The 24,801-nt window shown below is 44.3% G+C and overlaps 1 protein-coding gene and 1 long non-coding RNA gene across 2 annotated transcripts; one reads left to right on the forward strand and one right to left on the reverse strand.

The window, feature by feature from the left end:
• Positions 1 to 59: 59 nt before the first annotated feature.
• On the reverse strand, positions 60 to 9,122 carry LOC147798910 (uncharacterized). Its single transcript, XR_015425652.1, has 2 exons — positions 8,639 to 9,122; positions 60 to 2,490 (listed from the first exon to the last, which is right to left on the reverse strand). It is a non-coding gene; the product is annotated as an uncharacterized LOC147798910 (long non-coding RNA).
• On the forward strand, positions 9,123 to 23,975 carry LOC110983259 (hyalin-like). Its single transcript, XM_022242379.2, has 16 exons — positions 9,123 to 10,194; positions 11,003 to 11,124; positions 11,641 to 11,880; positions 12,738 to 12,903; positions 13,781 to 13,908; positions 14,894 to 15,154; positions 15,842 to 16,105; positions 16,438 to 16,695; positions 16,941 to 17,189; positions 17,632 to 17,886; positions 18,144 to 18,392; positions 19,272 to 19,526; positions 20,071 to 20,307; positions 21,000 to 21,191; positions 21,987 to 22,086; positions 22,398 to 23,975. The coding sequence occupies exons 2-16, from the start codon at positions 11,031 to 11,033 to the stop codon at positions 22,675 to 22,677; spliced, it is 3,228 nt and encodes a 1,075-aa protein (XP_022098071.2). The 5' UTR covers positions 9,123 to 10,194; positions 11,003 to 11,030; the 3' UTR covers positions 22,678 to 23,975.
• Positions 23,976 to 24,801: the final 826 nt, after the last annotated feature.

A 24,801-nucleotide genomic window follows, 5' to 3' on the forward strand; every position in this document is an offset into this window, starting at 1 on the left:
GAGGGGGGAGACTGGTCTCCCGGTAAGGGATGGATTGGATCAGCTTGTAACACAGGTCGTCAAATAATCACCTCCAATTTATTCGTCAATGGAAAGAAAACCCTATAAATTAATACAAAAGCACGAACCCTAATTAATTACATAAGTGCTTTAGTTGATTCATGGACAATAATTAAACAACAATGACATCAAATGCAATGGTGTTCTGCAATGGCATGAGTGCGTACTGCTTATACATAGCACACATAATACATGGAAGCGAATATGCTATTTAAGCTAACAGCACAACCCAAATTTCTATTCACGGTGGCTTTGGGGCTTTATGCAAATGCACTGACCACGTGACGGTACAGCGCGAAGACGATGTACATGTCGAACGTTTATAAGTGACCATAAATGGCAACGTATAATGGATGAAATTACAAATACCGGCGCTAGGATATGCCAAATACCCCCCAAACCCCGACTCACCCAGACACCACGGGTTGCGAGACCTACAGTGGTCTGCAGGGCCCAGCAACTCCAAGGGAACAGGCTGAAAACTGTCCAAAATGGTCCCGAAATGTTGCGCTGTCTCCACCGAGATGGCCACGGAAAGAAAAAGGACTAGACGTGGTCGAAGGGTCGGTAACGCACACTGGGCAGACCGGCATATCCAAGCGCGGTATAAATAGTAAAAATGTTGACAATGCCCGTATTACAATAAAAATGAATACAAGCGTTTTAAAACAGATAATGAAGTCGGTGGAAGGTATTCCGGCTAAATCTTATGTTATCATGATAGAAATTAAATGGAGCTAATTCCAATAGAGGCGCAAGGCCACGTCAACGTGAAGGGTGACGGGACACTCTCAGTTGCTATGCAACAACGTAAACATTGAAAGGATCTTAAAGGCGTATTCCATGTGCATGTAGATTATACATGATAAATATACGGGCAACTCCCCACAAGTTCCCTACTTTGACACCATACGCCCCAGGATGGTGATGTTAACAGCATAACGCCGGGAATAACCTCACATAATATATCACTGATGTAAGATAAAGTTTGAAGACATAATACCAAAATGGGATTCCCCTTTCCAGGGCAAACTTGTCTAAAATGATTTATCCTCAAAAGACACTCATTGGTGATCACTTAACGGCTGTCAATCACTTTTTTTTTAAAGTACAAAAGTAGAAAACATGTTAACAACATCCGATAAAAGTGATGCAAAAGAATGCGTGATCATCGGTGAGGCACAGCCTGTCTCTTTTTCAAGAGTGGACACCTTTGATCTTCTTCGATATAGCCTAGCTAAAATCGTAGTTGCAAGGGAAAAATATATGTATTAGTTCTACAAATTAGTGAAAGCCATAGCGAACAATGGCCGCTCGGAGACCCTTGCAATACTTGTTCATACCCTCTATATTGAGGTGACAACCATCACTCAAATACTTAGGGTAGTTCACACGCTTCTGCGTGAACAGATACACGTTCTGACGTTCCGACCTAAGTCTCCTACTGAAGAGTGAGTTGAACCTTCTCATTCTATGATTGAAAGTCGTCACCGCGACCTGTCCAGATCTAGTGATTTTAGATCGTTGTATTATAGATAGGAATACCACCTTTCGGGGTGATATCCCTCTACTTTCCAACACATCTAGGAACTCAAAACTCTTCCCAACTAGAACCTCTGGCGTAATTTCAGGGAGACAGAGATCATTTGTACCAATATCAAGTACCAAAACGTCAATGAAATTCAACAACCGCATCTTTTGGCAGTAATAATCAACATGATTAAATAGACGGTCATAACTCAAACCTGGATGACCCTCGACAGTCAAGTTAATTTCTGCAGCAAGCCCAAGTAATTCTTCCACGGACTGGTGTTCCTGACGGGCCATCCTATCAAGTCTTTTCACAAAAGAATGCCCAAACAAATATACACTGAGCGGTTCAGACATTGCAAAGCCGTCGAAAAACAAACGAGGGCAAAATAACAAAGTAACAAGGGTACTTCGGAACTTAGTCTAACTCTAAACTACATGTACCAATATATTACATGTATAACAAACTGAATGCAAAAATATACGTACAGGCAAAATACATGTACTTTGGGCATACAATGTGCCCCACCTAGATCAAATTACATAATGTACATGATCGAAACAGCACAAGCCCACTACAGCTCGACCAAGCTGACAAGCATGAATAAGGAGGTGGCAAAATGCCACTGTCCTGCTACACACAGGCGACCCCTCCTCTCAGCTTGCTAGAAGGCTTTGCAATGAAACTACAGGAACTAATTTAGGTGACTCCAGTAGGCAGGGTGCTGGATTGGCATTTCTGCCTCAGACGTTCAGAACGTCGCGGTCCAGTCGTTTCTTTGAGCTGGGGAACAGCTTCTTCACCAGAAGGCAACTCCGCAACGGACTTGTCAGCACGATCAGACAACCGCCCTGGAACAGCGATCAGCAGCTCATCCTCAGAGTCACCTGAAGTTGATCCTGTATCAGAATCAGAACAATCTTTTATGGTTGGCAACTTCTGAAATGGATCCCCTGACTGGGTGAGTTCCCCTCTAGGGTCAAGAACCAACATTTTCCGGTTCAGCCATCTTTCCGGACCTCCTAGAGCAGGCCTAACAGCATACAAGTCCTTCGCAGAATTGCGCTTCACGACTATGTACTGTTCCTCACAGAAGTGGTTGCTTAGCTTATGGCGATCTGTGAATGCACACCGCTTCACTAATACCCTGCTCCCAATCGGAAGAGGGCTCGCCTGGGCTAGCTTGTCATAGCGCTGCTTATTAGCCGCTGCTGCGCTGATCATACGATCCTTAACCAACTTGTGCGCACGCTTTAGGAATGTTGCTTGCTGCTGAGCAACATTCTCGCTCCAACTCTTGCCCGTATTGCTAATGAGCTGATCAAGAGGTACGAGAGGTTCCCTACCGAACATTAGTGTATATGGCGCAAAGCCAGTTACACAATGGGGTGTACTGTTGTACATAAAGACAAGGTACGGAAGCAGTTCTGGCCACTTGCTCCTACTATGACTATCCAGCGACTTTATAAGACCACACAAAGTCTTATTGAACCTTTCGGTCTGCCCATTTCCTTGCGCATGGTAAGGGGACGTTCTGGTCTTCTTGATACCATACAAGTCACAAATCTCCTGTACCAGGTGACTCTCGAAATTCCTCCCTCTATCTGAATGGATTTGTGCAGGGACCCCATAACGTGTGAACCATTCGTCCCGCAGGACTCGAGCAACCGTAGGTGCCGTCTGGTCCTTGCAAGCTACAGCCACCGCAAACTTTGTGAAGGAATCGGTCATCACCAAGACGTCCTCGTAATTACCATGACCGCGGTCAAGCTTTAGGAAATCAATCGCCAACCTCTCGAGTGGGCGAAACGCAAGTAGATGCCTCATCGGTGGACGTACTGTTGGTGTTGGAGCCTTAGAGACTGTGCAGTGATAACAGTTACGGATGTGCTCCCGCACATGGCAACTCATCCCCGGCCAGAAGCAACGCCTTCTAATGAAATTAAGGGTCCTGCCAACCCCTTGGTGGCCCCACTGATCGTGTGACGCCTCAAGAATAACCCTTCGCAACCTCTTTGGAACTAAGAGCTGAGTCACCTGACCAAGTCCGGGGTCCTCAACAGACCTATATAGCACACCCTTACACTCTATCAAGCGTGACCACTCTCGGACCCATCCTTTTACCTCTGCATTAGAGCTATCAGCATCAGCGTGACCTTGCCCAGGGTCCCAGCGGCGATTCCAAAGACCCCACACAACTCCAAGGGCCTCATCTTGTTTCTGCATTGTCGCCAAGTCAGAGTGGGAATATGATGGGAACACCGAAGGTGTCACCAAGGGAGCGTCATCATCAGATGCGCTCACACCTCCTGCACAATCGGAATGGCCTGCTGAGGCAGGCCTCAGCTCTACGGGGACAGAGGTACTTTCCGCTGAAGTCTGAAACACACACGTCGCCCCAACATCAGTCACCTCAGGGGGGTTCCGACTGAGTGCATCAGCACATTTATTACTTCGACCTGATCGATATCTTATCTCTAAGTCGAACGGGGCCAACTGAGCAGCCCAACGTTGCTCAGTTGCACCTAGTTTGGCTGTCTGCAAGTGGGCAACAGGACTGTTATCAGTCAAAACCAGTGTATGCCTACCCCAAAGATACTCTCTGAATTTCTCTGACACAGCCCACTTTAGGGCAAGAAGCTCTAGCTTAAAGCTAGAGAGGTCGGAATAATTTCTTTCCGCTCCCCTGAGCCCTCTGCTGGCATATGCTACGGGGTGAAGACAACCCGAATCGTCGCGTTGGGATAGACATGCCCCGAGTCCCTTAAGGGACGCGTCAACTTCAAGCACAAAGTCCCTGTCAAACTGAGGGTAGGCCAAAACTGGTGTACTGCAAAGCGCGCTCTTCAAGGTCTGAAAGGCTTCATCAGCTTCCTCTGACCAAGGCAGGGTCCCCCTAGAGTTCCCTACTTTTTCTGGGGCCTTGCCGCTCAGTGCATGCAGGGGTGCAGCAATTTTTGCAAACCCCTGCACATAGCGCCTATAGTAGGACGCTAGTCCCAGAAATGAACGAAGCTGATCAAGGTTAGTTGGAGTCGGCCAGTCTCTGACTCTCTCGATCTTGGTAGGATCTACAGCAATACCCTGGTCACTGACAATGTGACCAAGGTGGGTAACGGATGTGCGGAACAACTGACATTTAGTGCCTTTTAACTTCAGGCCATGGGTCTCAAGCCTACTGAACACTTTGTCCAACCTCCTTAAATGTTCCTCGAAAGTATCCGAGAAGACGAGCAAATCATCCAAGTACAATACACATTCTGAAAGGTTCATGTCGCCAAAGATCAGCTCCATGATCCTTTGAAAAGTACTTGGACTGTTGCAGAGCCCCTGGGGAAGACGAAGGAATTCGTACAACCCCCAAGGCACTCTAAACGCAGTCTTGGCTACCGAGTCAGGATGCATGGCTACTTGAAAGTAGCCATGCGCTAGGTCGAGAGAAGAGAACAGCTTGGCCCCTCCGAGTGATTCTAGGGTCTCATCGATCCTAGGTAGCGGAAAAGCGTCTCTATGCGTTTTAGCATTAAGACACCTGTAGTCGACGCACAGTCGCAACTGTCCATCTCTTTTCCTAATCAGCACTATTGGGCTAGCATACGGACTCGCTGATCGCCGGATTATCTTACGGTCAAGCAGATCCTGCAACAATTTCTTCACCTCTGATATCTGACTTGGTATTACTCGGCGGTAAGGCAAGTTAATCAGCCTTTCATCTGAAAGGTGAATCTCATGCGGGATCAAATCACAGTAGCCGAGATCAAATTGACCCTTTGAGAAAACATTCTGGTGCTTCCGAATCAACTCGGCCGCTGACAGTGCATCTGTGGCATTTAGACTCCTAAGACTAATACCAGGAGGCAACAAGAATTCTGTACCATCATGGAACACAAACAACTCCCCTTGCTGATCACAAGAACCCTGCACACCACCATGCCCAGGGGATTCCGAACCCACCGGCCCAGAACTTTCAGCATCAACATCCGTCACGTCTGGCACACCTGCCACAACATTGTGCACGGACTCATGGAAGCAGTTATCAATAGAATCAACCACAACCTGCTCTGTCAAACAAGCATCACTCACAGTACCTATTTTAGTGGAAGGTGGAACTACCAATGGATTGGGGCTTGTATTCGCGACCAACAATGACAAATGAGGTCCATCCACCTGCTGCAGACCCTCAACAATGTGGCACGCACCCTCTAGATCACGTACTCCACAATGAATTTCATCCAATGATGAACTAATTGGGTAAGGTTGGACTAACATAAGTCTACCTTGCGGGTCGACTACTGACCCACCTAGTACACAGTGAATTTCTCTCACGGTCCGTGGTTGGATTGTCTCTTCACCACGTGTCAAGACATCAAAAATGGTGGTCACAGGTTCCCTTACCCCTTCATCTGCACCAGCAGACGTCATGGATCGGAACCAACGAATGGCCAAATCCCAGTCCGAGTTTGGCCGACAGACCTCCAGAAACTTTGCATTGGATGCGACCTTCCTAAGAATGTTACACCCCAGCAAAACTGGGTATTTACTACTCTTGTCCCCAGGATCGGGACAGAGTTTACTACTAGAGACTACAAAACTGGCACAGAACCTCTGGCCTAAAATCTCAACTTGTGTCTCCAAGTAACCCTCAAGTGGTATTTCGAGGTGATTCGCACCCATCAATTTGAAGAACCCACCCACATCATCCAACCCCCCAACTACCTTAGCCAAATGGCCATGGTAGAACTGTGATGATATCATCGAAGTCTCGGCTCCGGTGTCCAAAATACACCTTGCCGGAACTCCATTGATCAAAATCACAGCAGTAGGACTGCTGGCAAAAAGCTTACGCCTGTCAGCTTCTACACAAACCCTACTTGTATCAGAAGTAATGGGACTGAATGTGGGCTCTTCATTAACACTTTCCTCCGACGTCTCGCCCTCTACGACGGAGGCGACATGTTTTCCTGAACATGTCTGTCAGATGCTTTTGCCTGGCTACCAGTTTGCTCTTTCTCTGCGCTAGCCTTCAAGTCGTACTCTTTCTTGAAGCACTTTTCAACTGAATGCCCGCTCTTCTTACAATAAGTACACTGCACAGGGGTTTTCCGATTCTTCGGAATTTGTTTCTGGTTTGCTTGGTCAGCAGTACTCTGACAAGCAATTGTGTTTGTCAACTTCTGTATCTGCTTTAAGGTTTCCGCTTGCTGTTGCGTGAGGCGCTCCACTGCTTCGCGCAGATGCTTCTGGCCCTCGATCAATGCAGTAAGTAACTCGTGATCGCCCCCTATACGCGCAGTCTTCGAAGAAGAGGTCACGGCATCCACATGCGGAGCCGCACCATTCATGTCAGGCACAGAACATGTCGGTGGGCATGTTCTTGCTGGTTCACCATCAACATCGCGCAAGATGTTCAAAGCAAGCTCCCTAAACTTGTAGAAAGGGAGTTCAGGGTTCTCATGTATAAGTCGACGAAGCTCGCGCTTCGTTAACACATCACGCGCACCACGCGTGAGTTGTTCCTTAAGAGCACTTTGTTTGAGTTTACCCAGTGCCTCTTTCTCACTTTGGTCTGTGGAAGCCGCTTCCATGCGGTCATATAGTCGCATGAGTACCCTACTATAGTCCTCCAGGCTCTCTCCCTCTAGTTGATTTCGGGAGTAAAATGTGCAGTTCAGTGACTGCACTGTCTCCTTGGTGCCAAATCTAGACCTAAGAAGAGCCCGAAGTTTGCTAAACTGGTCTTTCTCGGTCTTTGGACAGCAGCGAACTTCTTCTTTTGCGTCACCGCCGAGGTGATCTATTGCTACCGACAACTTCTCGTCCTCAGACAAGCCCAATTGACGGGAATAAGTTTCAAGATCGTCAAGCCACTCAGTCAGGGTCGGGTCCCCAGATTTCCTTGGGCGCCCGTTAAATTTCGAGAGCTTAACCGTCGAGGCCCTCTGGTATTTGAGCCCTTTAAAAGCATTGGCCAGAGTTTCTGCCAATGCCTGGTTCGACTTTATTATTACATCAGCCAAACCCTCAGGTGTCGCCATGGTTCTAGTCTGAAGTCAACTAAAGTCAAAACGTCAGAGTGACAAACAAACCACGTACGGGCCACCAAAAACAACAAGAGAGGCAAAACCTCTTAAAATGCAATCACCAACAGAGCTACGTAATAATACAAGCACTATGGTATCAAAATACATGTGCTGATAAACTGCTGGGCACCCCGGGCAGTTACAAGAAAAATGAGATATACAAGTACTCCAATAAACATGTAACATGTAACAAAAATGACATTTAAATCAGGAAATTGCCTTAAGAACACGCATAGGATTAAAAAAAGGCAGGCACTCACATGTGATTACCTTTACAGTAAAAAGTGCATTTAAGCAAAAAGGTGTTATTACACAAGAATAATAACAAACTATAACCACAGCGTGTCTTAACAAAAAGCAGTCTCGTCCCTCATCACACGACGGTATCTGGGGTACAGTAACATCAAGCTCCACATTCATCCAATCCTGTCTACGACGCCAAGAACTTGTAGCGGCAGCGCTTGCGCGCCCGCTGGGGGCGGACCCTGACGATCCGGAGGGGGGAGACTGGTCTCCCGGTAAGGGATGGATTGGATCAGCTTGTAACACAGGTCGTCAAATAATCACCTCCAATTTATTCGTCAATGGAAAGAAAACCCTATAAATTAATACAAAAGCACGAACCCTAATTAATTACATAAGTGCTTTAGTTGATTCATGGACAATAATTAAACAACAATGACATCAAATGCAATGGTGTTCTGCAATGGCATGAGTGCGTACTGCTTATACATAGCACACATAATACATGGAAGCGAATATGCTATTTAAGCTAACAGCACAACCCAAATTTCTATTCACGGTGGCTTTGGGGCTTTATGCAAATGCACTGACCACGTGACGGTACAGCGCGAAGACGATGTACATGTCGAACGTTTATAAGTGACCATAAATGGCAACGTATAATGGATGAAATTACAAATACCGGCGCTAGGATATGCCAAATACCCCCCAAACCCCGACTCACCCAGACACCACGGGTTGCGAGACCTACAGTGGTCTGCAGGGCCCAGCAACTCCAAGGGAACAGGCTGAAAACTGTCCGAAATGGTCCCGAAATGTTGCGCTGTCTCCACCGAGATGGCCACGGAAAGAAAAAGGACTAGACGTGGTCGAAGGGTCGGTAACGCACACTGGGCAGACCGGCATATCCAAGCGCGGTATAAATAGTAAAAATGTTGACAATGCCCGTATTACAATAAAAATGAATACAAGCGTTTTAAAACAGATAATGAAGTCGGTGGAAGGTATTCCGGCTAAATCTTATGTTATCATGATAGAAATTAAATGGAGCTAATTCCAATAGAGGCGCAAGGCCACGTCAACGTGAAGGGTGACGGGACACTCTCAGTTGCTATGCAACAACGTAAACATTGAAAGGATCTTAAAGGCGTATTCCATGTGCATGTAGATTATACATGATAAATATACGGGCAACTCCCCACATTATCATAAAAGGAACCAATTAAAAATTAATTGAATGAAAACTCGCCTACGAGTAAGCAAGGGGTTATTCTGTTCGTCTTCATTTAGCAGCAGGGCTTAAGTCAAGTCAGATTCAATCTTCTCAGAAAAACGTTTTGGACAATGGGGTTTAATAATTTGTAGTGCTATGTTTCAGACAATCACTTGCCACCTAAAAATGCTGATATTATAGATGAACGAGCCGTTCTTCATTGGCGAAGCTGTGGTATCCGGCGCTTTTGTCGAGCCAAAATTAACCTGCTGCTATCTTATCAGAGTGATAATGGAGAAATAATATATTACATTAAAAATAAACTCTATAATGATCAAAGATACACTTGAGATGTACTCTTTGATTGAAAACAGGTGCAAATACAAGCGAGAAGCCCGACAGAATTACTGTACGACACACCATTCAGATGAACCATGTCTGGTACACAAATCTTGATCAAAAGTTTGAACAGCGAGGTTCAGATTGTCGATACTAACCAGGTCAGTGCAGTGACGTATCTGACTGCCATTTCCTGCAGAAGGCATTAATCTCTTGCCACTGTCCTACGAAAGCCCAAGTATGCCATGAAGAATACATTTTCACAAAGTGAACTACAATTTTCTCCTAAAAGATCGTTTTATGAAATATATTTATACGTTCGGTTTAACAAAATCTGTTTTTAGAAATTTTTTTCCATTTGTGAAAAAAATGGTTTTTACAGGTACAGTTTTTCATTTTCGGTTTAAGGAGATACATATTTATCTTTTTCCCAAGCTTGTTTTTACCCTTGTGCAATTGACGCTTTTTATTACACATGTTTGCCGCGTCTGTGCTCTCATGCATGTCTCATGCAGTCTAGCAGTCCCTGCTCCACTGTTGACATTCAAATGAGGCCAAAAAGAGTCTTCCCTTTTTCGCAACCAAAGTTCAACGGATGATTTAGTTACATTGTTTGCAGGTTAAACACAGATGGTGAAAAAATATTTTGCTCGTTCGGGTGCTTTTAACATGGCCACTTCCGGAAAGCCTGGTGGAAAACGCAGCATGTGAAGGCAGCATTTGTAGAGGTAGGGTGCATTTAGGCCTCTCATACTCGACAGAAAGGTTGGATTCTTGGACGAAATGGGTATTAAAAGATCGATTTCATTTCCCCTTGATGCATAACTTTTCTTCCTGTCTTCCACCAAGACCTTTTTTCCATTCGACGTGATGTATGATTGTATTATAAAAAAGTGCCATTGTGTCTGGAGTTTAGTGTGTGGCCAAGTGGTGTATTATTCAAGCAGTCAATATACACGTACATGAGAAATTGCCCCAGACGCCATGTTGTCAGAATAAATCTGAGTTGCCAAGTTGAGAGGGCATTATATCAGACTGGATAAGGGCCTACGCCTGCTTACTATGCAGGCGTCGAGGCGAGTGGAAACAATTCATTTTGGCTCCCATATTGGAAGAGAACTCCGAATATTACATACATAAGTTTATGTCCTTGTTTGGAACAGGAGAGGCAAAATCATGTTTGGTCCCGTGTACCAACAGTTAATTATGGCAAGAAAACTGTTTGAATGTCGTTTCGTATTGTACTTCAGTGTCTTAGCTTATTGGATTTGCCTTTCCTGTTATCCAAAAACTTCAACTCCCGTTTCAATTTGGAACATTTTCTCTCTTTTCAAATACTGAGAGCTTCTCAAATGATTTTGGACCCGGGGATGAAATCGTATTAAGCCCAAACCAATCCGAGGTCGGGTAAACGGCCCTTAGCCTATTCTTTTATCCTAATCAATTCCCCACCACTCTTCTGTGTTTTTGTTTCTCTTTTATTTCAATCGCTCGTCACGACAATTCTTATACATGCTGGACATTCTATAAACGCAGAACCTGTTTCATTCTGGTCCCATCCACAATGCCACGCGTCTTGAGCAGCAAATCGACCTTAGGCCTACTGGGTGTCTTGACTGGAGTGACGTTGCTGGTGTCTTTCAAACTTGCGGATGCTAGTGAGTAATTGCTTAGTTGTTCACGCTCTTGACAAGGTACAAAAGGTACCTAAAATGACAGCGTTTAGCCCGTCATCAAGTCGAAAAAAAATTGCTAGACTAACAAGGCTGCATGTCTTCGGTTCGTTTACCCCGTCGAAAACTTAATTTTACAAAACAGATTTCAAAACCTCATAAGCAGGCGCGGATGGGGGGGGAGCCCCTGGGACGAAAAAAAGGTTTGAAAGTGGGGCAAAAAATCCACAAAAATGAGACATTAAAAAAAAACTCCGGCGGCCCCCCCCCCGGAAATTTCTTGGATCTGCCCCTAGTAAGTTACTCTCTAAGCCTATAAAGCCGGGCACTGAGTTTCGATTGTGTTATTTTGCAACTTACGGTGCTTGTTTTCCCTACGTACCAGTAGCAAAATCGGAAATATGCGGAAATCTTGAGCTTTGCTTACAACAATTCCCTCAAACAAGATCTACAAGGCACGCACGCCAGTAACACTAAAAATCTTGTTCCACTGTCGAACAGGTACATTCGCACTGATTGCAGACCTAGAAAATGGCACCATTTACAGGGGTTACCTAAGCCAGAATCTTGCCGACCTGACGCCCCTTCCTCTCAATGGTGTCATGCGCCCCGTGGCAGTGGACTATGACCCGGTCGAGGGCATGGTATACTGGACCGATCAGCGGAGCGAATCTGCCCCCAAGATCTGCCGCGCGCACCTGGACGGCAGCAACCAGACGACTGTCGTGGGAGACCTGACGGGTGAGGCTACATGAATTCGATGACCCAGGCCAGATTCCTGGATGCAGTTTCAAATGGGTCATGGCACAGGACAATCTAATTCTATTTTCTCCTAGTCAAATTACAGTACCCAAAGCTATAAGGCTCCAGTCTTTGGTGTCGAATCTGATATCTTGAAATCGTATAGCTTTATATTCAGCGTCCAGATGGGTGAATGCGATTCAGCAGGCTCCATAATTTACCCACGAGGCACACGATCACGTTCAGGGATTCATGTAATGAATTCACAACACTTCTTATCGAAATACTATACCCTTTGCATTTACCACAATGGATGCAGTTCGGAGATGACTTTTGACGCTTTTAAAAAAGGAATCTTTGTTACTTCATTTCTGTCTTGGAAAATAGAATATCGGTCCTACAACATGACGTGTCCTCCAAAGGTACACGGAAAGTGGGAGAGGTAAAATACCAGAACTGGTTCTGAATCAGCGATGAACAGATTGAATTAATGAACAACGTTCCGTTATCTAGCAAGCACACTTTTGTTCGAGCTCCTGGCGTGTAGACGCCTCCCGGGTCAAACTGTTTATTTTTCCAATGCCCTCACAGAACGAATGAAGATTTTTTTCTGAGTGAAGCACGAGTTATCGCAAGCCTTAATAATACATATCCAAATACTATACTTCGAAGTCTGTCCTTTATCTCTCCATCACTGCTTCACAACCATTTGGTACAATTTTTTTCTGTCCCAGTTTCTGTCCATCATCATGCTGAGGTCTTCCGTCATGTACTTGTAGGTTTTAAACTTGCCACGAAATGCCTCATCAAACTTGGTGCCCGTGTAAGAGCTGACGTCTAGATCCTATCTCTTACAGATCCGGGCGGGATGGCGCTGGACGTCGCGTCTAGGATGCTGTACTGGACGGATGGTGCCCTGGCTCACATAGGGCGGGCCCGTATGGATGGCACGGGGAGCAAAGAGATCCTTCTCTCGGAGAATCATTACAATCCAAAGGGTATTGTGGTCGACTCAGTCCACGGGTAAGGGCGAATGCAGACTCCACCAATGATTGTTTAGCGCCGCGCAGCTCTATACAATCTTTGAACTCAAGCTTTCAGGGGGGGGGATAGGGAAAACAACTTGTTGGTTTATTCATTTCTGGGGGGTGGGAGTGGAGGTGGACATGCCCCGTTCGTCCCCCACCAGATTCCGCAATTTCAATAGGTAAGTGTAGGCCTATCAGTCAAGTGGTGCTCCACTACCGCAGTAGTACTCTGGAAAATATGTAGCCATGTTCTTATCAACATAATGCATAAAAATTGAATGAGATATGCTTTTTGCAAAGCTTTAATAAAATCACGCATCAATGTGAGTTCCTCGTTATATATCTATCGCAACAAAGACAAACCAAACAAAATGTAAGAAAATCATAATAATTATGACCATACAACTGATGTTCTCTGTTAGTGACATCGTCAGCACCACTTAATATTTGTGACCCGCTTTGCGAAAAGGGGTATTAAGGGACACTGTGCGATTTCACACTTAGGGCTTTTTATGTGGACAGGGTGATTTTTACTTCTTGGTTTATTGGCGTCTATTATATCAATACTTTCACAATTCATACAAGAAACCTAACTGTTGCTGTGGGTATCAAAAGACTTTTTTCTTGGCTGATTTCTTTTTCCACTTCCTGTGTTTAAAGGGCTTTATCTCTGAGAGCAATTCTGGTAATGTGTATGATATGATGATGCAAAACTCAATATAGGCCTATCTTCGGATTGCAAAATGCCACAGGGTTTAAGCCTACGCCAAATTAAAGCTTATGGTGTAACCAAGTCAAATGTGTATGTAACTCATTTTGAAAAAAATGTCATTTTTGTGGAGCAGGTCACATTCGGTTGTGCTTAATTTCAGGCACATTTTTTGGTCGGACTGGGGAGAAAATCCTCGGATTGAAAGAGCAGACCTGGACGGGAATAACAGGAGAATCGTGGTTCAAGGAGGTCTAAGTTATCCATCAAGCGTCACCATAGACTTTAACGGTAAGTCAAAGGGAAGCTTCAATGCCAATTTTTAAATTCAAACCTTCAAAATGCACCTTCACATCTCAGGTAACCTCATTTTCATTTTTTGTTTCACTGTTTTAAAGGGTATTTGCTGCCTCTTTGGTTTTATGCTAATGATATTTCCATATTCATAAGCAAAACTGTGATGTCATCCCAGGAAAGGAATCTCGATGTTGCACTTGTTTGTGCACTGTAAACTTGCGAATGTTTAAAAGAATTGCTGGCCTCAGGTTTCTTTTCTTTGATGATTAATTCTTGTGTAGGTACCAAGCAATAAGCAAACATGCAACCCTTTCTCGGAAATGTTTTCGTTGAGTTGATTAAATCGAACAGAAAACCTACTGAATTAGGTCTTCCCTGGATGGCGTCACAGCAACAGTGCCCTAAGTGGGTTGTCTAGCAAAGCAGTGGTAATTTTCAATGCTTAAAACTTGCAAAGGTGAGCCAGATAATTTTCATACATTATAAGTTGCGGATAAAGTGGGTCCCTGAAAATTCATTGCTGCTACACTTCAACAATGCGACGCATCGACACGGCGTGGGTACTTGGCTGGGCACCCAAGTGTACTGATGAACAAAACCACGCCTGGTGTTTCCGGGCAAAATGTTCAGTTCAGTGCATCTCCCAAGATCGAGTTAACGAAATTAACAACATGTATACAGTGAAGACAACAATACATTTTGACGTAATATATGAGTGCAGGATTAATCCGATTCGATGGAAACCTTAACGGTGCTGGCCGGCTCTTTACTGTTTTGTACGTAAACTTTGCATGACTGAGGCATCAAAAGGCACACGCCGGTCCGTTGTGTGTTATAGTCTGATTGTGCGAATTTCTTTGTCTCTCGTTTGGAGTTCAAGGGTCATAAATCACTCCTATAGGCACCAGCAATGTCTACAATCGAATGCTCATTGCTCGACCAATCCTCGTATCTTCCAATGCTCGGTTTTTCTAACCAGGAAACTCTTTGTATTGGATCGACGCTATTCACGACACAATTGAGACCAGTGATCTTTCGGGGAGCAATCGTAGACTGGTAGCCAATCTCACCGTCTACTCCTTGAGCGTTCCCTTCGATTTAGCCGTGTACGGTGACTATGTGTACTGGACGGAATGGGGCATGTACCCGACCATCCTCCGAGTCCATCTTGACGGGAGAGGTGCTGAGACAATCGGCCCATCAATCTTTCAGATGCCTGGTGGAATTCACATCCAAGAAGGTTTGACATTTTTTGACGAATTTAATATTGTTCACATGAGAACGGCTGACTTATACACTAACGGACCCCCGGCATTTGGTTTTATTTTGTTAATATTGATGAATACGCCTATAATTACAAAACGTTTGGACAAGTCCCTGTCATCTTATTAAGTTTTTGACCATGTGCCAATTGAGTCGAACGCCCAACTCACGGCGCAGCGCAAAAACCAGCCCTTTTCTACCGGTAAAAGGAAGTACCATTGTTCCGTTCCAAGAAAATTTGAAATAGTAGGCCTACGCATTTATTCAAGAGGGGGATGATTTATTCTCACTTGGGATCTATCCAGACGTTGTACAGAACGTGCAACAGTACTGAATAGTCGTGCAATGGAAAGTTACACTAAGGAATGTACCATCACCATTTACCTGTTGGAATGGAACGGTCTGTCTGTAATACGCCAAGAGGTTATTCTGACCTTTGAAATCATGTCATTATTTGGATAATCAACGGGTGCTCTGGAATCATACTAGCCCCCTAAACTAGCAAGTGTAAAACCGTCAAGCTTGGACAAAGAATCGGTTGTGTCTATTCTCATGTACGGTGTTTATTTCTTATCATATCGTCTTAAGATAGAAGGGGACTACATTTTGGATTGTGTTTCGTAACTCTTTTCTTTTCGATCTGTGTGGATTTTTTTTACTAAAGAGGAGGAAGTTGACAGCACGCCTCCGGTCGTCACCGGCTGTCCGAATGAAGGCGTATTCAAGGCGGTCCCTTTGGGTTACACCTCAGCCAATGTAACTTGGACACCTCCGACAGCCAGTGACGACTCTGGAATGGCGTCTGTCACAATGTCGTCCAACCGCGTACCGGGACAGAGTTTCAACCTTGGTAGGACTCACGTGCAGTACAATTTCACTGATGCGGCCGGCAACCAAGCGTTCTGTGACTTTGTTGTCACAGTCTCGGGTAAGATTCCCTTTTTTAACCGTCAGCCCTGAACGTCATTAGTAGTTCGTTTATTTGAGGCATCTGCAGGCAGGTTTTAGATATGAAGATGGACATGCAGGTAGTCAATGCATGCCTTTTTGCTCAGATGCAAGAACCACTCCCTGCTGGAAACACAAATCAAAAAATCATAAATCAAGCCTAAAAACCGGGTACAAAAATATTCAGTTTTCCAAGCACCCGATCCGACTGTCATTTTTTTATTTGTTAATTGTGATTTTTAATTACGAAAGTTGAATCGTTGACTTCTAATGGATATTGGAGAAATGAGTTGATCTTTTTCGTCAATTTAGCCGTGGATTCTACAAATCCGACTATCAGCTGCCCGCCGACCATCGTCCGCTATGTCCGTTCTGCAACCCAGCAACTTCCCGTGTCTTGGCAGTTTCCGACCGCATCTGATGACAGTGGCAACCAGCCGACTATTACGTCAACTCCAAACTATCCAACCTCGTCTGGGACATTCGGTGCAGGCATGCATTCTGTGACATACTTAGCCCGAGACGGAGCAGGGAACCAGGCATCTTGCATCCTGACGATTAATATCATTCGTAAGTACACAAATGAGCGTGCAGCAGAAATGGGTCACATGATCAGCAAACGAATCATATTAATGCTGAGGATGGTTTCTATCGAAATGAAAGCTGGTGAAATTTTGATTCCAATCAACTTATTTTGATTACAAGAGTGATTCTTTCGATTAGGCCTGAGGTTCTCGACAATTCCAAGCCATTCAGAGATGCCATAATTCAAGTCTTTGACGAGCTTGCTTGTTTTCTCTTGCTTGTGACTCAAGTGGATTCCCGAATTCCTACAATCACCGGCTGCCCAGGCCGTACAATTGCTGTCCTTCCACCGGGCAGTAGCAGCGTGGCTGTCTCGTGGACCGAGCCAGTCGGTGCGGATGACAACGGAGTGGTCAACATGACTCGGAGCCATCGGCCAGGAAATACGTTCACTCTTGGAAACGCAACCGTCACATACACTTTCACCGATCAGGCTGGTAACCAAGCCACCTGCAGGTTCACCGTCAGTGTTTCTAGAGGTCAGTACATGGTATATGTACATGCTGTCAAAAACTAGAAGTGATGCCTGAGGGTGTTTGACCTCATATCATATTGTAAATTACAACTATCTATAGATTAGATGTTCACACTGTGATAAGGACCGTGTACCCAGGCCACAGTGTTAAACAATAGCAATCGATTGAAAATGCGCAGTATACCTGCATCCATGTCGCTCAATAGAACGTTTGATATAATTTGATCTGGGAACCATAGGCAGACTAACTGTCATCTTCCTTGGGTTAAGTTCGCTCGTGATAAGAAGCATAAACATAATTGCCAACAACATGTGCATTCCTTCAATTTCAAAATGATATCGTGTTATCCTGTGCGTAGTTCCAACGTTTTAAGACTTTGTCTCACAATTTTGAATATTTATCAACAACTTTGATCTTTTACATTCTTTTGTCGTTGATATTCAAGGGGATGTTACTAGCCCTGTAATCAGCTGCCCGCCGACCATCGTCCGCTATGTCCGTACTGCAACCCAGCAACTATCCGTCTCTTGGCCATCTCCGACCGCGTCTGATGACAGTGGCATCCAACCGACCATTACATCAACTCCGAACTATCCAACCCCGTCTGGGACATTCGGTGCAGGCATGCATAGTGTCGTGTACTCAGCAAGAGACGAAGCAGGGAACCAGGCATCTTGCACGCTCTGGATTAATATCATTCGTAAGTACACAAATGAGCGTGCAGCAGAAATGGGTCACATGATCAGCAAAATGATCAGCAAACGAATCACATTAATGCTGAGGATGGTTTCTGTCTAAATGAAAGCCGGTGAAATTTTGATTCCAATCAACTTATTTTGATTACAAGAGTAATTCTTTCGATTAGGCCTGAGGTTCTCGACAATTCCAAGCCACTCAGAGATGCCAAAATTCAAGTCTTTGACGAGCTTGCTTGTTTTCTCTTTCTTGTGACTTAAGTGGATTCCCGAATTCCTACAATCACCGGCTGCCCAGGCCGTACAATTGCTGTCCTTCCACCGGGCAGTAGCAGCGTGGCTGTCTCGTGGACCGAGCCAGTCGGTGCGGATGACAACGGAGTGGTCAACATGACTCGGAGCCATCGGCCAGGAATTACGTTCACTCTTGGAAACGCAACCGTCACATACACTTTCACCGATCAGGCTGGTAACCAAGCCACGTGCACGTTCACCGTCAGTGTTTCTAGAGGTCAGTGCATGGTACATGTACATGCTGTCAAAAACTAGAAGCGATGCCTGAGGGTGTTTGACCTCATATCATACTGTAAATCACAACTATCTATTAGATTCGACGATTTTCACACTGTGATAAGGAGCGTATACCCAGGCCGTTTGATATAACTTGATGTGGGACCGTTTTCCAATACTCAACTTCGGCTCCGTGTCAGGCTTCAACTGTTTTTTTTAACTAGCTGACGTTGAAGTTGTAAGCGCAGTAATTAGTTTAATAGTGCCATAAAACATCAAATAAGATGCAAGAGAGCCAAAAATTACAGTAATCCAATTTAATTTAAACGCTTCAGACAACCAATCGGGGATTGGTTTTGGGAACCAAGTCTGAGACGGAGCCCAAGTCGAGTATTGGTAAAGGGCCTGGGAACCATAGGCAGACTAACAGTTGCCATATTTTGTCTATTTTACGCCTGTGCGTACACCCTTCACAGGAAAACTTTGTTCCGAATGCTTTTGTGATATATTTTCTACAAATAGGACATAATTATTCAAAACCTATTGACTGGATACACAAGGAATTTGTGAATGAAAGTTTAGCTGCTGCCGTGAGGCAAAAGTGTGAAAAAAGTGTTTGAAAAGTTTCGCTATGGAAGGCTGACTAGATCTTCTGGATCTAGACGTCAGTTGTCACGTATGAAGACTTCGTGGCATGGGTTAAGTTCGCTCGTGATAAGAAGCATAAACATAATTGCCAACAACATGTGCATTCCTTCAATTTCAAAATGATATCGTGTTATCCTGTGCCTAGTTCCAACGTTTTCGGACTTTGTCTCACAATCTTGAATATTTATCAATAACTTTGATCTTTTACATTCTTTTGTCGTTGATACTCAAGGGGATGTTACTAACCCTGTGATAAGCTGCCCGCCGACCATCGTCCGCTATGTCCGTACTGCAACCCAGCAACTATCCGTCTCTTGGCCATCTCCGACCGCGTCTGACGACAGTGGCATCCAACCGACCATTACATCAACTCCGAACTATCCAACCCCCTCTGGGACATTCGGTGCAGGCATGCATAGTGTCGTGTACTCAGCAAGAGACGAAGCAGGGAACCAGGCATCTTGCACGCTCTGGATTAACATCATTCGTAAGTGTGACAAATGGAAATATGGTTCAAGTGCAACACCCACGTTAAATCCCGGAACAAAACTTGAAACAGCCTAAATAGGCTTGGAAGAAGTTGTCAACGAGTTCTCACGCAACAGACCACTGACCCACGTTGTTCACTATGCGCAGAGATCACTGCCAATTTGTGCCTACTCCGGCAGCTGACTCGCTGCAGTGCGAAGTGCAAGCATTACACAGAATTACAGAGTGTTAGAGTGTGACATTGCTTCAGTACTTTAAGAGTGGTTATCCTCTTAATGGCGAAGAGAAAACTACGTTTGGAGATTTTGAAGAGTAGAAAAAATAATCCCAAGAGAAATTAGAAAAAAAAGTAACGATGAAATGAAGCTGAACGTCACCAGACCAAACCACAGCTCGGGTGGAATCTTCTCGTTGACATTTTAAAGTTAATTTTCTAAAGTGTTTTACGTTATACACACACCGTCCACATTAGAGATTGCCCTGATTAACACAATGATAATTAAGTGTATTTGGCGCTTTCTTGCACCTTCATCGCCCCGAAGTGGACTCCCAAGCTCCAACAATGGCCGGTTGCCCAGGGACCACGGTCGTATCGACGGGTAACAGAAGCGTGGATGTTTCGTGGACCGAGCCAGTCAGTATTGATGCCAACGGAGTGGTCAACATGACTCGGAGCCATCGGCCAGGAGATAGGTTCGCTGTTGGAGACACCTTCGTCAGATATACTTTCACCGATAGGGCTGGAAATCAAGCCACGTGCACTTTTACCGTCAGAGTTGGTCAGTATAGGCCTAAATACTGCACCCGCTGTCCTTGTTTTTCAAGTATAATTTTTGACACTGAAGGGCGTTTGACCACGTTACGTTCGATTTCGTGTCATCATAAAAGTCTGACGTGTGTATCACACCGGAAAGGATGCCACTACACAAAATACCGAGAGGAAAATACTGTCAAGTTGGGATTTCCTCCAAGAAAATTAATTTCGTTCACTTAAAAGTGAAACACCATACATATGACCCAATCATGTCAAATTCAGCTACGCTGCTGATTGATTCTGTTCAGCCAGCATGCTCGAACCCAGGATTTTGTTTGCTCATTGCAAAATGGAGAATTTTATTCGAATTTAACCTGTTTTCTCTGTCCCTGTTTTAGCAGCATTCCGATTTTTGCCCATTACATCTTCATCCCTTTGCAACCTGGCACTCTTACCATAAGCCCAATGACGTTTTTGGTTGCCAAAGCCAGCCATGAATGAGTCTACTTAGCCCATCAATATGAATAAACAAGACTTGCATGATTAAATTGATGATTCATATTTATGAAAGAATTAACATCTGGAAAAATTAGGTTTGACATTTTTTTTCAACACTTGAGCAGAAACACTGAAAATTAACACACTATCCATGTATCGAATTTCCCAGGCATTTGTCAGGGTAAATTAAAGGGTCTTTTGGCGTCTTATTCCCGACAGTTGCTGGTTGTTTGCTAACCCCTGACCAATTCGATCACCTAGTGGTGGTATCTGGTCAGCAGTCTGTGTACCTTCCTGGAGAGTCAGTACAGCTTACCTGTCAAGACGGGTACCAGCTTAGCGGATCAGCCAGTTGGTTTTGCCGGTCGGACCTCACGTGGTCGGGAGAGCCTGCAGTTTGCGTCCAACAAGGTAACGCTCATGTTTGCCACTTTTCCTTTTTTTCCGCCCGATTGGTTATCTGCGTTGAGCACGAGAGCTCAGGAGTGCTCTTTTTGTTGGTAGCTATGCAACTGCAGCGCTTCCGTTTCATAGCCGTTCGTGAACCAGCGATGCACAGTCACTATAAGAAGGAGCCTCCTTCGCTATACTAGGAAAATTGCGCCCTCTCTTGGTCCAGCTCGGAGTCCATACACTCTGTGTAGTATTCCCAGTCAGTGGTTTGCCTTTCTCACTGATTTTTTTCCCAATTAAACCTCCAAATTGTGCATTTGTTGACCTCACGGGGGGGGGCTGTACTTGTGGGGTCTTTTTAGAATGTTCTTATGAAGCTTTCCAACAGGCAAACTATCCTCGTTACACAACTGCATAATGTACTGTAGGCAACAAGATCGTTGTTTATACTATGATTAATTAACGCTGAGGCTATGAATTAACAAAAACCAAAGACTTCTTACGAGTGAACTTAACAGGCGTAGCTCATGAAGGAACCAGTGAGGAGAAAACGTGCGAACTTTACATTTTGAAGGTGGAGAATAGATTTCACGGACGGGGGGCACCGGTGTGCCGACCTGGGGTAGAAACCTGTCACGGGGCAAAGAGAGAGTACTGCCGCGGCGTGCCGTGGTATCCTGTTCTCCACTTGCCAGAAAGACACTTTCTAATAAATGCCGGCACTTGAAAGGATACATGAACGATGGAGACATTTCAAAAAGTGGGACGTCTCCTGAAAATTAATGGACAACTCTTCCCTTTCCCCCTTTTAAGGGGAGCCCATGGGAGAAACTGTGGTAGGGTTTGGAGCTGGGGCCTCTGGAGTTTTGCTTCTAATTCTACTGCTGCTGGTGGTTATCTTCTTAATTAGGAGGTAGGTTCATTTTGAAATAGTGTATAAACGAGGAATGTGAATGCCTGTGAAACTCTGCTCAAAGGAAATCTTAAAACCTAACCACAGTTTGAAATTCTCGACAATTTTACAGGGGCTCTTTAGATGCGTAGCCCAAGGTTTTTTCGAGCTTCTGAAAACCCACTAATGACTGGGGAGGAAATGGTTACTTTTCTATCTTTGATCCTGTTCCGTCATGGTGCATTTAACACGCAACTTGTGTCGGTCCTGTTGTTGATGTCTCAATTTTTACAGACAAGTTAATCCATTCGGATTGTTGTTTTCATATAAAGGCGGAAGAAAACTAGAGTGAGGGCCCCGGATTTAGCAATCACAGCCCAAATCACTACCCAGGGGGACCTGGGGATTTACGATAACCCACAACCGGTGTACGAGACTGTAGTTAGGGGAGCGGCGGCACCACCTCCCAAGGAGGAAGAGACTGCCCTGAGCGAGGTGAAGCCCCCTCTTCCGTCGACTCCAACGCCGGGGTACCCGCCGCCGAGTTACGAGTACGCCCATGCGGATCGGCACAATTACAATCTACCGCCTACCTATATCCCAATGGAATGACTTCTTTTGACACGCTGTACATGTATGACCAGGATCAGTGCTGCACAGTCGCAGTCGTTTTTTTTTATCCGTCACGCCCCTCACTTTTGAATAACATATACCACTTGTCAAAGAAATTAACTGTGAAGAAAGATAGTCGTGTCAATGAATTGGTTGTTTAGGATTTAGTTTCTGATATTTAGGTTTCTCGAAATCGAAAGGACTACTCATGAACAGTTTTCGGTTTGAAGTAATCAGTAGATTTCTCACAACATTTTTTGCTGTGCCACAATTGTGCCTAATTAAATTGACTGTTTACTTGGGCAGAAACGCAATAATTTTCTTTAATACTTTTTTAGTATACAGCACGCGAGGATTTCTTTATTTCAGATCATCACTTTCAAAACACTTTGTAATGATTGTATCCATGAGTGTTGTTATATTCAGATATTACTCAGTACAGTCGACTCTCATTTTAAAGAACACTGTTATAACAAAATACTATTATAAAGAACACATTTCGAGAATCTAAATTTCTTAAATTCTTATCCTTTTCTTTATTTTTCTGTTTCGCTTATGACAAAGTCCTGTTCATAATAAAGTAATTTGCATGATCCATGTAACTTTTTTATAACAAGAGTCGACTGTGTAATGATTATACCCAGCAATACCTATATGTACATGCTAAAGGTGTTAGCACATGAAACGAAAACTTAATTGGACGAAGCTATCTGTCATTTTGCACAAACACATGTGCCATCAATTCCAATAAGCATATGTAAAGAGGAAATGTAATGACAGGTTAAATGTTTTGAAATTTCAGTTTTTGTCAGTAGCGTAACAACGGGTCAGGGGGGGGGGGAACACGTACCCTCCAGCGGAGGTCCATTCCTCTAAGGAGCCCCTCATTAGAAATGCAGATAGTTTAGGTACAAAACCGCAGTATATTCGCTGTCAGTGTTCCTTGAGAGAATGGGTGCACCCTAGGTGTCCTCTTTGTTCGCTCATCAGTTCACTCCCGATTGAAACTAAACAAACTAAACGAAACTAGACGAATTTGAGGGAACTTTCTTCACTCCAGTAAATCAAGATATTAACTCGTATTTCACCTGAAAGGGGTTTCTTTTTTCAAGCTGTTTCAATTCGACTTCAGAGTGTGTTTCACTCTAAAAACTTCCCAGCCTCTATTTTCATTTCTCCCGGTTCTTCTGATTTAAAGAGTATGTCACTGTTTTTTTCTGTTGAAGAAAACAGGCCATTGTCATTAAGAGATTATAGCCTTCAACATTTTTATTTTAATAAATCAATTTTAGCTTCAACCAGACTCAAAATCTCTTTTAATCCATAAGTTTAAATGTTCACCCTTCCGGTTCTTCTTTCAGTTTTAATGCGTTTGGTATGGGTTTACGGCCATAACGACGTCTTAACGGCTTCTAATCTAACGATACGCAACACGATACATGGTAAAGGGGACCCCTAATATGCTGTATAAGCCATACATGACTAGATTATGGTACCTACTGCATGCCCCTTAAAATCTGAAAGGAATTCCCGAGAAGATTCCCCTTTGCCACATTTTATCATGTATCACAATGGGTATGACCTCCTCTTGTAAAAGAATCCCCACTTTCTCGTCGTCCAGAACACTACTGTATATCTTTGAAACGTAAGCGATCTCTTCATCCTCACTGATTGTTGCCTTGTGCTGCCGGCAACACACCACGCCTGGTTGCTAATCTATAATCTCTACCTGTGAGGCTGTGACGTCACGCTATTATTTTCTAGCATATTGTGCACAAATGGAGCGAAAGACGCTGTACCCTCATTCTTTGGTGAGGTATCGTTTCCATCACTCAATTTGTACTGAATGATGGAGCTGCAAAATAGAAAGAAAATAAACATAAATTTACAGTGTAAATTTCCAATTTCAAATGCTGTCCAATCGAGCTTTGTATTGTTTTTTACACATTTGTGAATATCTGAAAGTAAACGTGAGCATCTCGTCAATGTGGTTGAATGTTGCATTGTACTGCCATACGCCTACAAGGCAAACTCGAATGGCTGCTTTTTGTTTGCACGTTTTTTCTTTCTCGCAGTTTTCCGCATCAAGTGCGAGCAAGCGTGCTGGTCTAATTATTGAGTCGC

The sequence above is a fragment of the Acanthaster planci genome, linkage group LG06 (genome assembly GCF_054643075.1).
Source record: "Acanthaster planci isolate LZ-2023a linkage group LG06, COTS_SCS, whole genome shotgun sequence".
NCBI classification, from domain to species: Eukaryota; Metazoa; Echinodermata; class Asteroidea; order Valvatida; family Acanthasteridae; genus Acanthaster; species Acanthaster planci.